Source organism: Lotus japonicus, chromosome 2 (assembly GCF_012489685.1).
Source record: "Lotus japonicus ecotype B-129 chromosome 2, LjGifu_v1.2".
In the NCBI taxonomy this organism is placed as follows: domain Eukaryota; kingdom Viridiplantae; phylum Streptophyta; class Magnoliopsida; order Fabales; family Fabaceae; genus Lotus; species Lotus japonicus.
In genome coordinates, this window is record NC_080042.1 from 17,560,851 (window position 1) to 17,577,155 (window position 16,305).

At 38.6% G+C, this 16,305-nt stretch overlaps 1 protein-coding gene and 1 pseudogene across 1 annotated transcript; both read left to right on the forward strand.

Moving 5' to 3' along the window:
* The first annotated feature begins 1,863 nt into the window (after positions 1–1,863).
* On the forward strand, positions 1,864–3,663 carry LOC130736153 (uncharacterized; annotated as a pseudogene).
* A 9,876-nt stretch (positions 3,664–13,539) lies between these two features.
* LOC130736154 (uncharacterized) lies at positions 13,540–15,417 on the forward strand. The gene has a single exon (XM_057587999.1). The coding sequence runs from the start codon at positions 13,540–13,542 to the stop codon at positions 15,415–15,417; it is 1,878 nt and encodes a 625-aa protein (XP_057443982.1).
* Positions 15,418–16,305: the final 888 nt, after the last annotated feature.

Sequence of the window (16,305 nt, forward strand, 5' to 3'; positions counted from 1 at the left end):
TTGTTGAATTGAAAGGAGAAAGAAAGACCGGAAATTGCCTTAATTTGTGGGCAATTATATCATCATAATTTTATTATTTTTGCGTCATAAAATTACATCACTTTCTAAACATTAAAAAAAGGAAATATTAGGCTCAGCGTTAGATAAAAATATATCAGGCCGTTCGGGAGACTTAACCCTAATTTACATGAGGTTCAGATTAGGCTATATTAAATTAATAAATAAATAAATCTAAAGCTTTATTAAAAAGACTATTTCGGTAATCTACTACATCTTATTTGTGAGTTACTATTCCTAAGAAACCTCCAATCAGCTTTAGCCATCTGTCTTTCATTCCTTTTTTATTTTTTTTTTCGTTTGTAATGGACTTTTGGATACGATGTCGTTTACTACCTAACCAGTCATGGATTTTCTCATACGACATCGTTTTCCACCAAAGAACTCATCATCCCTATCTCAAATCAACCCTAGCTGGCAAAGGCGTTTTGCTTCTCACCGTGTATCTACTCCATCGTACCTTTCCTAATCATCCTTTCATGGGTTTATCTTCGACGGTTTCCTTTTGGCCACATTCATTGGATCCGTACATTAGGTTATCGTGTGTGAGTTGGTTTTTCCACCCACTTTTGAGCAATCTATCAACATCGTCTTTTCCGATTGATCGGGTGATGTGGTTCTCTTTGCCGCCGGTTGCTGTTCATTTCTTACCTTCAGTAGCTTGCATTCGTGGGTTGAATTCATCTTCAAAGGTTCATTCTGTGAACTAATGGTCAGTATCAATCGAAATCTAAATTCATTCTCCTACTACTTTTAACCTTTTCTAGGGTACTTACCTACATCTCCTAGAGGTGTGGTTCTGTCAGTGTAGTTTCCAAATTTTTCTATAAATACCCCTTGCAGTGAATACCATTCAGCACATTTCCCCCTCTCATTTTCACTGATTGTTTTCTCTGTTTTCTATTTCTATTTCTATCTGCAATTCGAATTCCAATTCCAATGTCTGGACACATGACTCCCATTCGGAGCTTATGCCCTGGTAGACAAACATGGAAGATCAGAGCAAGGATAATTAGAAAGTGGGAGATGGCACCTACTGCTGAACCTTCCAAGCCATATGCTTTGCAGCTTGTCCTCATTGATTCTGAGGTAGTTTATATCTTTTAATTTCTCTTTGCATTTTGTTTTCCCTTCAACAAATTTATGTGGTATGTTCATCAAATGTAATGTTCTGTCCTAATTGGCAGGGTTCCAAAATTGAGGCTACTATCAAGAAATATATGCTGGCCAAATTTCAAAGGGAGATTGTTGAAGGCAATGTATATAAGATAACCTTCTTCGTTGTTGTGGACAACAATGGATCATATCGTGCTGCTGATCATGAGTACAAGATTCTTTTCAATAGCAAGACAAGGGTTCAAATTGACCAGTGTGATAACATTCCTAGACTTGGTTTAAAGTTCAAAGATACCTCTGAAATTCAGATGACTATGGGAGAATCTGACTTCTTGATAGGTCAGTGTTGTTGTTGTTTGTTTGACTGTCTGTTTGTGTAGTCAAATTAGCATTTACATTTATAGATTTGTTTTTATGTTATTTACTCATATTTTTAGAAGTGTTGGATAGGAGTGTTTGGTTGATGTTTTCATTTGATATTTCTGTGTAGATATTATTGGATTGGTTACAGCAGTTTCTACTGAGCAACAATATACTAAGTCTGGAAATGTGACTAGAAGGATTGAGTTGGAAATAACTGATGACAAGTATGGCATATTTAACATTCTATGTAACTAATAGTCATAATAGTAATTATTGGGATGATTTATGCTGTTTCTTTTTAAATATTTTGTCAGGGGAAAGATTAAGATGTCTGTGTTTGGAGAGTATGTTGATATTGTTAAAGCTTTTCTTGCTGTTGATGGTGTTGGACTTGCAGTTATTGTTGTTCAGTTTGCCAAGATCAAGACTTACAAAGGTTTTTTTTACTTATATTTACTGTCCTCACAACATTTTACTTTTTCTATTCATTACAATTCAAATTCAATTCAAAATTTTGTGCATTTTATACTGATTAAGTTTGTATCACTAATTGTAGGAGAAGTTGTTATCCAGAATGTTATGCAAGCTACAAAGCTATTGTGGAATGCTGAAATTCCAGAGGTTGCTGTATTTCGTGATGGGTAATCTCACTGTCCCCTCATCATAAAATTCAGTTTCAGTATGTTATAGTTGTGTGTATTTAGTTATGAGCTAATTTAAGTTTTCCATTTATTTACAAGGTTGGCCTTGCATGGTATTGATGCTCAGATTCCTATTGGTCATATTGGTGGTGGATTCCACAATATTCCTCCCCATGAGGAGTTCATTACAATGTATCCTAGGAAGACTATTTTGGAGCTACATGACACAGATGAGGTATTATTTGAAATTTTGAACTGATGAGCCATTTTTACTTTGATTTTGAGGTTCATTCATTTTGTTTCTTTGTTTATATTCAATGTATTTTCGATGTAGGAGGGTTTGTTTGTAGTCTTAGCAACTTTTAGTCAATTGGTTGATGGGGAGAAGTGGTGGTACTCATCTTGCCGCTGCCGCAGAGCTGTGACTATTGAGGAAAGGAATTTTATTGTTCTGCTTGCTCCACTGCTGTTCTAGATGTTACTCCTAGGTTTTTCTATTTCCATAATGCAGTCCTATATTATTTCCTGGATTTTACTTTCTTATTCTTATTGTTAATTTCAGCCATAGTTCTCATGTCTTTTTATTCATCATTGTGCAGATTTCGTCTCAAGGTGGAGGTTTATGATGGAGATGAGGTTGCCACGTTTGTGCTGTTTGACACTGATTGTCAGCATATTTTAAAGAAGAGCTGCAGAGAGATAGTTTTATGCTCAAAGGTTGCTATTCTTTTTTATGCTCCTCTTCATGTTAAGTCTTCACAACTTCTAATCTTATTAGATGATTATCATCATTACATTATTAGTGAATTAGTAAATTAGTAAATCAAAAGGTTGTATATGTTGTTCTAAATTGCTTGGTTGTATATTCTTACTTTTTTTCAATAAATACCATGTAGGGTAAATCTGCTGATGAAGAATACCCTGATGTTATGAAGTCAATCATTGGGAAGGAAGTTCTCTTCAAAGTTGAAAAGTCAAGTGATCATGGGATGAAGTATGATGATTCATACAAGGTTAAAAAGATCTGTGATGACTTGGCAATAATTGAACTTTTCAAGGACAAAACAAAGATTCAAACTCCAACTAAGGTATGTCCTTCACTCAAACCTATTTTATAACTGTAATTTTTTATTTGCCCATTTAAGTACACTAACTATATTTTCCTTTTTTTTGTGCTCAGCTTCTTACTGACCCATTTGCTACAATATCTTCATTTGAGGACAAAGAATCTCTTTTCAGTGAGAAATCAGTTGGTTGTTCCAGCGAAACATCTGCGGTTGCTGAAACCAGTGTATCTCTTGATGACCTTTCCCCATTTGAAGGTGCATCAATTTGTTCAGTTGCTGGCAACTCTGAGAATGATGGTTTAAGCAATTCCAACCCTGAAACAGATGGTTTAAGCATTGCCAACTCTGAAAGTGATGGTCGAACCTTGACCAGGCCTGCAAGAAAGAGGAAGTTGGTCAATGTGAAGACTGAAAAGTGATTCCTTTTATCTACCTATTGTTGAAGAGATGTATCAGATATTGTGGTTGTGACTTAATGTCTATCTAAATGTATTTTGTATTTAGTACTATTATGAAGTCCTTAGACTATCTGTTTTTACTAGGATTTTCCACCAGACTGTACCAAACATTGTTTTGTTTGGGTATCTAGGTGTCTACTGTTTGGCATTCTGGAGTTTATAATTTGTAATGTTGAAGACATCTCTTTATTTGAACCTGTATGTTTGTTTGAAGTCTCATTTGAATTCTTAATGGCAGTTCAACTTTTATGTGATGCAGTTACGTTTTAATTTATTCTGTTGGTTATATAGTTTTGTTTTTCCACTATGATGCTTTATGTATGAAATTTTTAAAGATTAAAATTTGAATTTAAATAATCTTAACTGAAACATCTTTTTTTCATGATTCAAATATTATTTGCAAACGTTAACTTTGGTAAATAGTTGTTTATTTATTACCTAATGTTCTTTTGTATTTAGTTGTGTTTTAGTGCATTAACATATTAGTGTGTTACATGTCTACTTTCTAATCTTAAAGGGAAAACCTGCTGGTTTTCAATGCCTCCTCTTCTGCCATGCGGTGATGGTTGTTTCATGGGCTTGAAGACCAAAAAAAAATACTTTGTACACTAAAATCCAAATTTTACTTTCCTTCCTCCTTACACATTTATTTTTCTTACTTAAAATCCTGTTTTCACACCATTTGTTGGTTTTCAGTTATTTAGATTTCCAGTTATTTGTTATGTCAAGAAAATAATATTTGTTTTAGACTCAAGTCAGAACTCATGCCAAGGAAATTTTTGTTTAAGTGTGGATTTGTGTAACACCCCGATTTCGGTGGCGTCACTTTAGTAACCAAAAGTAAACTTAATGCGGAAAACGTAAATATTTTTTTTTTTGATAATAACTAAGACAAGACTGAATTAAATAAAACCCAAATGCGAAAGGCAACAGAACTAATATACAATATATATATAGCATCCCCCGCTGTAAATAGCGACCTCGTCACGAGTAACCTCCAATGACGGAAAGTAGAAAGGTGTAACGCCCGTAGGCAAAATGTACAATCCCAAAATGTTAGGTCAAGTGTCAGCAACACAAGCCCTCAAAAATAAGAATAAGTCAGAGCTAGGACACTAACACCCAACCTTAATAGACTCTAATCACCCATCCCCCATACTTCCATCATCGACTCCCATCTGGTCATGCATGAAGTCCGGGTCCACGTCGAAGGCTCAATAGTAGTCATTTCGCTCCGGGTCTTCCCCGAACGACGAGGAATCACGGAAGAATCCACCAACGACATCTGACAAAAAGGGCATACATAGCCCCCCAAACACAGGTAGCACGTGCAAGGGTCAACTTACGGAATATAGGATAGAGAATACAAGACACCAGATAAAGTATAAGGGGTATATATATATATGTTGTCTACATACATATAAGTTCTGCATTGTCTACCCTAAGGTTTAAACATAGCATGTTATCAAATCTCTAGTACAATTCCATCATCAAAGCACATAACGATATCTATCAACATCTACTCATCAAAACACATAACGATCTCTATCAACATCTACTCATCAAAACACATAACGATGTTTATTAACATCAACTCATCAAAACACATAACGATACAATTAGAGTGCATGATATGTCAATGCAACGTCACTCTCGACGGTTCCAGAAAGAATAGGCTGGGCACGTTTGAGTCGGTCCTAACACTGGCATTGTGTCGACCATAACCCCCGAGTGTCACTTACAACCTTGACATAGCCGGATCAGTCCTAACCCTGCGGGTCGACTTTTCCCTCCGCTATGCCCGACAATCAACAGGTCGATCCTAACCTCACGGTCGATCATATCCCCCGTCGATGTCCGAATTACCCGAAGGTATAAACTGTACCCGAAGGTATAAACTGTACCCGAAGGCATAAACTGTACTCGAAGGTATAAACTGTACCCGAAGGCATAAACTGTACCCGAAGGCATAAACGGTACCCGAAGGCATAAACTGTACCCGAAGGCATAAACTGTACCCGAAGGCATAAACTGTACCCGAAGGCATAAACTGTACCCGAAGGCATAAACTTAACTCATGATGATTCCTCGAATCATCCGACTCATCTCCATCTGATGGTCAAAAGCTGCTCAGCGAGCAAAGAGTATCGACATACTCAAAACTTCTCAACTTTCTCAACACTTGGATCCGACGACACTTCTCGTTTTCCAAAACTAAGATCATCATCCTAAGCTTCCTTTCGAGTTTATTATCATTATTTGAAGATTTTAGAGGTTGTTTAATGTCTTATGAGTTTTCTTTACAAAATGAGATCCTTTTAATCTTATCGCGAATCTTATAAGTTCCCGGGATCTCCAAATCCCCAAATGACTCCAGAGAATGTCTCGATCCATAAAACACCATAACAAGGCCCGAATCTCATTCGTCCTATCAAACTTTCCCCAAAACTCTCAAAATAAAATCGGCATGACCTGCCCGCTATTCTCACTATTCAGAAACTCAGATTTCATTGCTAAAGCATAAATAACTCAGCACCATCAATCAACATGTCATATATCAACATAATAAGCAATAACCACATAGCACTTAGCATATAAGGCATGCACCACACATCCTAGATTACCCACATAGCACATAGCATGTAATTCACTCTAAAAAACATTCAGTAGATGAATCATCTACATTGTCAGCCGAAGCCTCAGAAAACATTTTACCAGTCAAACACAAACAAGTGCATAAACAATAAATCAAGTCGAATTCATCGACACCTAAAGCATTAACTAGCAAGGTAAGTTGCCCTTACCTCTAGTTATTCCAGCGTTCTCCTCAAACGTTCCTTCACAATGAGCTCCTTGATCTTCAGGAAATTCTTCAAAAGAACCTTTAAAGTAAAACCACAGAATTCTATCAAAATCTATCGGAAACTAAGCTATCAATGCTCACTAAGGTTACACGAAGTAGTTCATACTCCGAGGTACGATAATCTAGCGCGAAAGGACAAGTTTTCGGAAAAGGAATTTTCCCCCTCCTCCCCTATAGGGCTCGGCCACTTTTCACAATTGTGGGGCTCGATTTTTCTTCGATCAAACTTGGTTCCTATGCTTTCATTAGCCGTAACTAAGGGTATTCTGAACTCGGAAAAATTATCGGATCAAAAACTGTCGCAGGGGTATTTTGGTCATGATTTTTAACTTAGAAATTTCAAAACTGAAATCCCAAAAACCAAATTTTGCAGGGACGTTACTAACGACGTTTATGACAACTAATCCTACTAACACTAAGCTAAGGCGATAGTTTTTAGCCTAAAGGTTGAAGCTTTACCTCAAAAACTCCAAAAATGGGTATTTAAGGCTAAAATTGATTCCGGCGGAATTCCGGCGACATAACGGAAAGTCTAATCCGGCATAAGTGATCTTGGGCACATATAGAAGAGGTTTAGAATCAGAAATGAAAGATTCAGGATAGTTTTGCAAAAACCCATAAACTATCCGCTCAGAAAACTCTACAGAAAAGCTATGGAAAAAGCGATCAGAGGTAAGGATTAGCGACTATACCTCGAAACCTTGAAGCAGCAACTGATTGATCGACGATCAAGCAAGGATTGAACAAAATCTCTTCCTCCTTCTTCTCCTTCTTGGCCGCGGGTTTGGGTGGGGAAAATGGTGGAAAATTTGTATTTTTCTTCCTTTCTTGGCTATATATAGAGGTTGGCAAAACGCGGTAAAATGAAAGTTTCGCGAATCTGATTTTTCCGGCGTCATTCTCCATGAATTCTAAGATAGGTTTTGGCGAAAGAATTCCAAAACTAAAAAGAGGTCTCTTTGTATTTTTGGCAACTAAAGCATAGTCGGTATAAAACTATTTTACCCGATAAGTTGCTTTTTGCATCGGATGTTGTAGTTCTTTTGATTGGCTGCATTTTGCTCAAACCATGATGTGCAACCATATGTTCCAACATCTGGAGCAACATGGTGGAATTACATATGTTGTTGGTTTGTTGTGAGGTTGCTGATTGCATGAGGATTCAGAAGATTTATTCTATGCTGTGCGTTTTATCTTCTGAAGGTGTGTTTGTTTTAATCTTGGCTGAAGTAACAAGATTGATAGCGTGTGAACCAAGTCTATCTCAAAGTTTGAATTCTGTTTTACTTGGTTCTGTTATTTTATTCTGGTAAGATTTGATTCCATGAAGATTCTTTCCAGAAGTGTGTTAGTGGACTCTATGACGTTTAGCCCATTGAAGGTCCAAGCCTCAAGTGAACGTCTATATAAAGGATCTTATAAACCCTAGCTGCTTACGGATTCAGAGAGATATATACTGATCTTAGGGTTTTTATTTGTGAGTCCTCTTGTGAGTTTTGTACCAACTTAGTGCTTTCGTTCATCAAAGTACTAAGTTGATTTGTTTAGGTGAGTTGTAATCTCATCAAACTTGTTTGTTGATTAACATGATATGATCGCTGTGGCAGTGGTCATTAGGGGTTAGAGAAAGTTTTCTCATAGCTTAGAGGAGAAGGGCTAAGCTAGATTCACTTGTGTAATAGTGGTGGACATAAAAGAGGCTCTATACTAAGGGGGAGTACTTAGGTATAGGAGGGACTTTCATGTGACCTGAGAGCTATTATTTGATAGTGAATTGACTCCTGGATTGGTATCCTCCAGACGTAGGTGATGTTCACCGAACTGGGTTAACAACTCCTTGTGTTTGTCTGTTTAACTGTTTGTTTATTTTTAATACTCTGATTGTGTTTTGTTGTGCTAATTGTGTTTTGTTGTGCTACACATTGTTGCAACATTGTGTATCACATCTGTCCTAGGTGAATACGAATTTCAATTGGTATCAGAGCAGGCACCCTGTTCTGGTTGGGTGAGCTCCAGGGAAGACAGATTCGGTTCCAATGGACAACTCAAAGGAAGGTGGCTCTGTGAATAGACCACCTATTCTGGATGGCACCAACTACGACTACTGGAAGGCTCGCATGATTGCGTTTCTCAAATCAAGTGACAGCAAGACCTGGAAGGCTATTGTCAAAGGTTGGAAACATCCGGTGAACATACCCAAGGAAGGGTCATCTGTTGGTGAGTTGAAACCTGAGGATGAATGGAACAAAGAAGAGGATGAGGAGGCGTTGGGTAACTCTAAAGCGCTAAATGCTATATTCAATGGAGTGGATAAAAACATGTTCCGATTGATCAACACTTGCACTGTGGCTAAGGATGCTTGGGAGATTCTCAAGACTGCTCATGAGGGGACTTCCAGAGTTAGAATGTCAAGGCTTCAGATTCTAACAACTCAGTTTGAGAACTTAAAGATGAAGGAAGATGAGACCATCTCTGATTTTCATATGAGACTGCGTGATATGGCAAACTCCTCTTTCGCTTTGGGAGAACAAATGTCAGAGGAGAAGCTTGTGAGAAAGATTCTCAGATCTCTTCCTAAGAAGTTTGACATGAAAGTAACTGCTATTGAAGAAGCTCAAGACATAAGCGGTATCAAGGTGGATGAGCTTATTGGATCCTTGATGACTTTTGAAATGACTCAAAATGATAGACCTGAGAAAAGAAATAAAAGCATTGCTCTTGTCTCAAGCACAGATTTAGATGAAGATATGTCTGATAATGAAACGGGTGAAAGCATATCAGAAGCCATAGCTCTTCTCGGAAGAAAATTCAACAAGGTTTTGAAAAGGCTGGATAAGCGATCGAGGCCAAATGTGCAAGACAAACGGCTTGACAATTTCAAGAATCAGCAATTTCAAAGAAAAGTGAAAGATGAAGACAAGATAGGAAATGGCCGAGGGGTTCAATGTCATGAATGTGAAGGTTTTGGCCACATCAGGACTGAATGTGCCACCTATTTGAAGAAACAAAAGAAAGGGATGGTCACCACTTGGTCTGATGATGAATCTGATACAGAAGGTGAAGATGAAACAGCAAACAGAGTAACTTCATTCATGGTTAGATGTGATTCAGATGATGGGGATAGTGACAAGGAGATCTCTGATGAGGAACTTGCTGAAGCTTATAAGCTTCTCTACACTAAGTGGAAAGAAGTATGTATCTACGGTCAGCAACAGAAGAAGCAAGTTTTTGAGCTTCAAGCTGAGAAGAAGAAGCTAACTGAAGAAGTGGCCTTATTGAACTCAAAAATGGAAGGAATGACCAAGTCCATTCGCATGATGAGTAAAAGCACTGACATTCTGGATGAAATTCTTGATGTTGGAAAAAATGCAGGTGATAAGACTGGGATAGGATTTGATTATCGTGCTGTTAACAAGGCGAGCCAGAACATGACTAAGGAACATGTGCAGATTGGAAGGCAATCAAATGTTAAAATGTGGAACCGCAGGCCCCAGCAATCAGTTGCACATTCGTATGCTCAAGTCAGGAACTATCAAAATTCAACTTGGAGATGTCATTTTTGTGGGAGATTTGGTCACATTAGACCTTATTGCTTCAAGCTTTATGGATATCCTATACTTCAAGATGTATCACGAGAGTATGAAAAGAAAAGTCCAGGCAAAAGCATGTGGAAGCCCAAGGTTAATGCTACTGCTCTCATTGCTCACACCTCTCTGCGTGCATCATCAAAAGAAGACTGGTACTTTGATAGTGGATGTTCCAGACACATGACAGGAGTGAAGAGCTATCTGAAGAAAATGAAACCACATGCTAAGAGCTTTGTTACTTTCGGTGATGGAGCCAAAGGAAAGATCAGAGGAATTGGAAAATTGTCTGACACAGGGTCTCCAAACCTTGATGATGTTCTGTTAGTTGAAGGTTTAACTGCAAACTTGATCAGCATAAGTCAACTCTGTGACCAAGGCTTGAAGGTGGTGTTCAAACAATCTGGGTGTGTTGTCAAAAATAAGAACAAGGATGTGCTAATGAGAGGAGCCAGATCAAAGGACAACTGCTACATGTGGACCTCTGAAACAACATCCTTGTCTGCTCGATGTTTGATGTCTAAGGAAGATGAAGTTAGAATCTGGCACCAAAAGTTAGGTCATCTGAATCTTAAGAGTATGAAAAGAATTGTCGCTGAGGAAGCAGTTAAAGGAATACCAAAGTTGAAAATTCAAGAAGGAAAGGTTTGTGGTGAATGTCAGATTGGGAAGCAAGTCAAAATGTCCCACCAGAAGCTGCAACATCTGACTACATCAAAAGTGCTTGAATTACTACACATGGATTTGATGGGACCAATGCAAGTGGAAAGTCTGGGAGGAAAAAGGTACGTTTTTGTATGCGTAGATGATTTTTCCAGATTCACTTGGGTAGAATTTCTGAAGGAGAAGTCAGACACCTTTGAAGTGTTCAAAGAACTATGTCTCCAAGTGCAAAGGGAAAAAGGAAGTGGGATTGTCAAAATACGAAGTGATCATGGAAAAGAATTTGAAAATGGTCAATTCTCTGAGTTCTGCTCATCTGAAGGAATCAAACATGAATTCTCTGCTCCTATCACTCCTCAGCAAAATGGAGTGGTTGAAAGGAAGAACAGGACATTGCAAGAATCTGCTAGAGCTATGTTGCATGCAAAAAATCTACCATATCATTTTTGGGCTGAAGCCATCAACACTGCCTGCTACATTCACAATCGTGTCACTATTCGTCAAGGAGACACAGTCACTCAGTATGAACTATGGAAAGGAAAGAAACCTACAGTGAAGTATTTCCATGTTTTTGGGAGCAAGTGCTACATTCTGACTGACAGAGAACATAGGAGAAAACTGGATCCTAAAAGTGAAGTTGGAATATTTCTGGGATATTCTGGAAACAGCAGAGCTTACAGAGTTTATAATATCCGCACGAGAGTCATGATGGAATCCATTAATGTTGTTGTTGATGATACATCCAATGAGAGAACGGAACAAGCACATGATGAAGATGATCTACCGTATGAGTGTACTAATGGGGAACCAGATGAGCCAGCAATTCAATTCCAAAATGAACAAGAAGACACTGTCTCTCAACTGCCTTTAGCTACCAAAGAACCTTCTTTTAGAATTCAGAAGATACATCCAAAAGAAAATATCATTGGTGATCTGAATGATGGGGTTATTACAAGGTCAAGGGATCTAGTCTCTAATGCATGCTTCATATCAAAAATGGAACCAAAGAATGTCAAAGAAGCTCTGACTGATGAGTTCTGGATTCAATCCATGCAAGAGGAACTGGGACAGTTCAAGAGAAATGAAGTGTGGGAATTGGTTCCAAGACCTGATGATGCAAATGTTGTGGGAACTAAGTGGATATTCAGGAACAAGTCTGATGAGAGTGGTAATGTGACAAGGAACAAATCTCGTCTAGTTGCTCAGGGATACTCTCAAATAGAAGGGGTAGACTTTGATGAAACATTTGCTCCTGTTGCTCGTCTTGAATCTATCAGATTGTTGTTAGGAGTAGCATGTTTGCTAAAATTCAGACTATATCAGATGGACGTCAAGAGTGCATTCTTGAATGGTTACCTGGATGAAGAAGTCTATGTGGAACAACCTAAAGGGTTTGTAGATCCAAGTTTTCCAGATCATGTGTACAGATTGAAAAAGGCTCTGTATGGCTTAAAGCAAGCACCTAGAGCCTGGTATGAAAGATTAACAGAGTTTCTGATCAACAATGGTTATGACAAAGGTGGCATTGACAAAACCTTGTTTGTTAAGAAAAATGGCAGTGAACTCATGGTAGCTCAAATTTATGTTGATGACATCGTGTTTGGTGGCATGTCGAACCACATGGTGGAACAATTTGTTGAACAAATGAAATCTGAGTTTGAAATGAGTCTTGTAGGCAAGTTAACTTACTTTCTGGGACTTCAAGTAAAACAGATGGAAGATACCTTATTCATCACACAAAGTAAGTATGCCAAGGGAATTGTTAAGAAGTTTGGTCTTGAGAATGCTGGCCATAAAAGAACTCCTGCTGCAACTCATATCAAGCTTACAAAGGATGGGAAAGGTACTGATGTGGATCCTAGTTTATATAGAAGCATGATTGGAAGTCTTTTGTATCTCACTGCCAGCAGACCAGATATTACTTTTGCAGTTGGAGTTTGTGCTAGGTATCAAGCAGAACCAAAGACTAGTCATCTCATTCAAGTGAAAAGGATCATTAAGTATATCAGTGGTACAAGTGATTATGGCATTTTGTACTCTCACAACACTAATTCAGTGTTAACAGGTTACTGTGATGCGGATTGGGCTGGAAGTGCTGATGATAGGAAGAGCACGTCAGGTGGATGTTTCTTTCTTGGAAACAATCTAATTTCTTGGTTCAGTAAAAAGCAAAATTGTGTCTCTCTCTCTACGGCAGAAGCTGAATATATAGCTGCTGGAAGCAGTTGCACTCAGTTGATGTGGATGAAACAAATGTTAAAGGAGTATAATGTGCAACAAGATGTTATGACATTGTTTTGTGACAATCTAAGTGCTATCAACATATCCAAAAATCCAATTCAGCACAGCAGAACAAAACATATTGATATTCGTCATCATTTCATCAGGGAGTTGGTTGAAGATGGTACTGTTACTTTGGAACATGTCTCAACTGAAAAGCAGTTAGCAGATATTTTTACCAAAGCTCTGGATGCCACACAGTTTGAAAAATTGAGACAGTTATTAGGTATCTGCCTATTTGAGGAATTATAGCAATCAAAGGGATTGTGGTGTGCCAACGGCTCTTCTATCATAACTTTTGAGGCACGCTTAATCCGGAATTTCCATTGTTTCTTGATAACCTCTCCTGCAACCTTCACTGCACGACTTCAAATCTCTGCAACTCATTCCAAAACCGTCCATCCTTTTCTTGAAGACCTGTGTTTCCTTCTTTGTGTCCTCTTCACCATGAGTCAAGATTCTAGCAAGAAACTCACTCCTGAGATGAATGCTTATGGGGTAAAGGTATTGGGTTTGAAATCCAAAACCCCAAAATCTTCAAAGGGTTCAAAATCCTCTCCTCATACCTCTGAAATCGCAATTGCTCAAGGTATTCCTCAACCATCGTCTGATCCGAGTAAGATGAAAGGGAAAAAGGCTCGATCCAAGTCAGATGCATCCAAAGCAAAGAAGAAGATGGTAACGAGAAGCTCTGAGGCAACCCAGGGAGTAAATTTCGAGGCTGAAATCAACTCAAGTACAGGTGATGATGTTGCTGATTTTCGTATCACTGAAGTGTTGGACACTCCTCTCAAGGAAGTTTTACATGCAAATGTAGATCCAATTGTTCCATCACCAAGCAACAACCAATCAAGCCACGGTGTTGATACTGATTGCAACAAGGATTCTGATCATCTTGAGGAAGAGGTAATGGTTCCCATCTCTACTCCCTCTGTTGATAAAACTATGCATGTCGAGGATGTTCAGGATGTTATTGAAAACTCAGAATCTGATGAGGTGTTGGTCAACACCCTTGGTGCTTCTGCTTCTGTTGCTTCAAAGAGGAAAAAGATGACTGTTGTTCGTAAGTACTCTACGCGTTCCTCTGGCAAGAAGTTAGGTTTGGGTTTGAGTGAGAACAAGAAGCGCAAGAAGGTCATTATTCTTGATGATGATACTCCTGTTGTCCAGAATGTCAAGAGAAAGGTTCACAAAGATAATGCTGCTCCTGTTGTTGATGAGACTCCAACTGAGGAGTTGGATAAGTCAGATACTGGTCCTGCTGCTCGGAAGCGCAAGATTGGGAAACGAATTCCAGAAAATGTGCCTGCTGCTCCTTTGGATAACATTTCTTTTCACTCTGAAGAGAGTGTTGGTAAGTGGAAGTATGTTTATCAGCGCAGGATTGCTCAAGAGAGGGAATTGACTGGTGAGATTCTGCATTGTCAAGAAATTATGAAACTTCTTGAGGCTGCTGGGTTATTGAAAACTGTTACTGAGATAGGTGGCTGCTATGACAAGTTGGTGAGAGAATTTATTGTGAATGTGACTACAAATTGCACTGTTTCTGGGCATCCTGATTTCAGGAAAGTTTTTTTGCGTGGTAAGTGTGTCCATTTTTCACCTAAGATCATTAACCAGTATTTGGGAAGAAGCACTGTTGCCACAGGAAATGAAGAGCTGTCATTGAGTGCTATCACTAAAGAACTCACGGCTGGTCAGAATATGGTATGGCCTGCCAAAGGATTGCTGTCTTCTACTTATTTGAGTGTGAAGTATGCTATCTTGAATCGCATTGGTGCTGCAAATTGGGCTCCTACTACACATAGTTCAGATGTTTCTTCAGGTTTGGCAAAATTAATTTATCTGGTTGGGACTCAAACTCAGTTTGATTTTGGTGAATATGTCTTTGCTCAAACTATGAAGCATGCTGAAACTTTTGCTGTCAAGCTTCCTATTGGTTTTCCTTGTTTAATTTGTGGGATTATTTTAAGTCAACATCCTCAAATTCTCCTTGATGATGAGGTTCCTAGCCAGAAAGCTAGTCTTCTCACTATTGATTCCAGGCTGCTAGCTGGTGCCCATGTTTCTGATGTTGCTGGTTTGGCTGAGATGACTCAGGGGGAGGGTACTTCCTCTCAGAAGACTCCTGAGACTCCTATTGCTGCGCTTATGGCCGTATCTAAGATGCTTCAGGACACGATTACTAGTTGTACATTGAGGAAGAAGAATGTGGACACTCTCATTCTGCAGTTGACTAAAGGCAAGAGGCCTCTTGAAGACACTGCTGCTGATGATCAAGATGCTGCTGGTACTTCTGATGATGACACTTCTGCTGGTGCTTAGTGTATTTGTTCCTTCTTCATTCAATCTGGTTGTAATATTTTGTTGGCTTCTGCTGACTCTCTGCACCCTTTGACAAATTCTGCTAATAAGGGGGAGAATGGTATACTGTTGCTTGTGTTACTGTTGCTTGTGATGTTGTTGCTGTTATTCAGACTAAGTATGGTATTGGTATTCCGACTCAGTAGTGTGTTCAGCTCATCATATGCTGTGTGCTGTTTTGTGTTAATGGATGCGTATGGTTGTTTTTGCATTGTTTGGCTTTCTGATCATGTTTTAGCAAAAATTTGCCAAAGGGGGAGATTGTAGTTCTTTTGATTGGCTGCATTTTGCTCAAACCATGATGTGCAACCATATGTTCCAACATCTGGAGCAACATGGTGGAATTACATATGTTGTTGGTTTGTTGTGAGGTTGCTGATTGCATGAGGATTCAGAAGATTTATTCTATGCTGTGCGTTTTATCTTCTGAAGGTGTGTTTGTTTTAATCTTGGCTGAAGTAACAAGATTGATAGCGTGTGAACCAAGTCTATCTCAAAGTTTGAATTCTGTTTTACTTGGTTCTGTTATTTTATTCTGGTAAGATTTGATTCCATGAAGATTCTTTCCAGAAGTGTGTTAGTGGACTCTATGACGTTTAGCCCATTGAAGGTCCAAGCCTCAAGTGAACGTCTATATAAAGGATCTTATAAACCCTAGCTGCTTACGGATTCAGAGAGATATATACTGATCTTAGGGTTTTTATTTGTGAGTCCTCTTGTGAGTTTTGTACCAACTTAGTGCTTTCGTTCATCAAAGTACTAAGTTGATTTGTTTAGGTGAGTTGTAATCTCATCAAACTTGTTTGTTGATTAACATGATATGATCGCTGTGGCAGTGGTCATTAGGGG

Coding starts and splice junctions, on each gene's coding strand:
- LOC130736154 (XM_057587999.1), top strand. CDS start 13,540: ATGAGTCAAGATTCTAGCAAGAAACTCACTCCTGAGATGAATGCTTAT.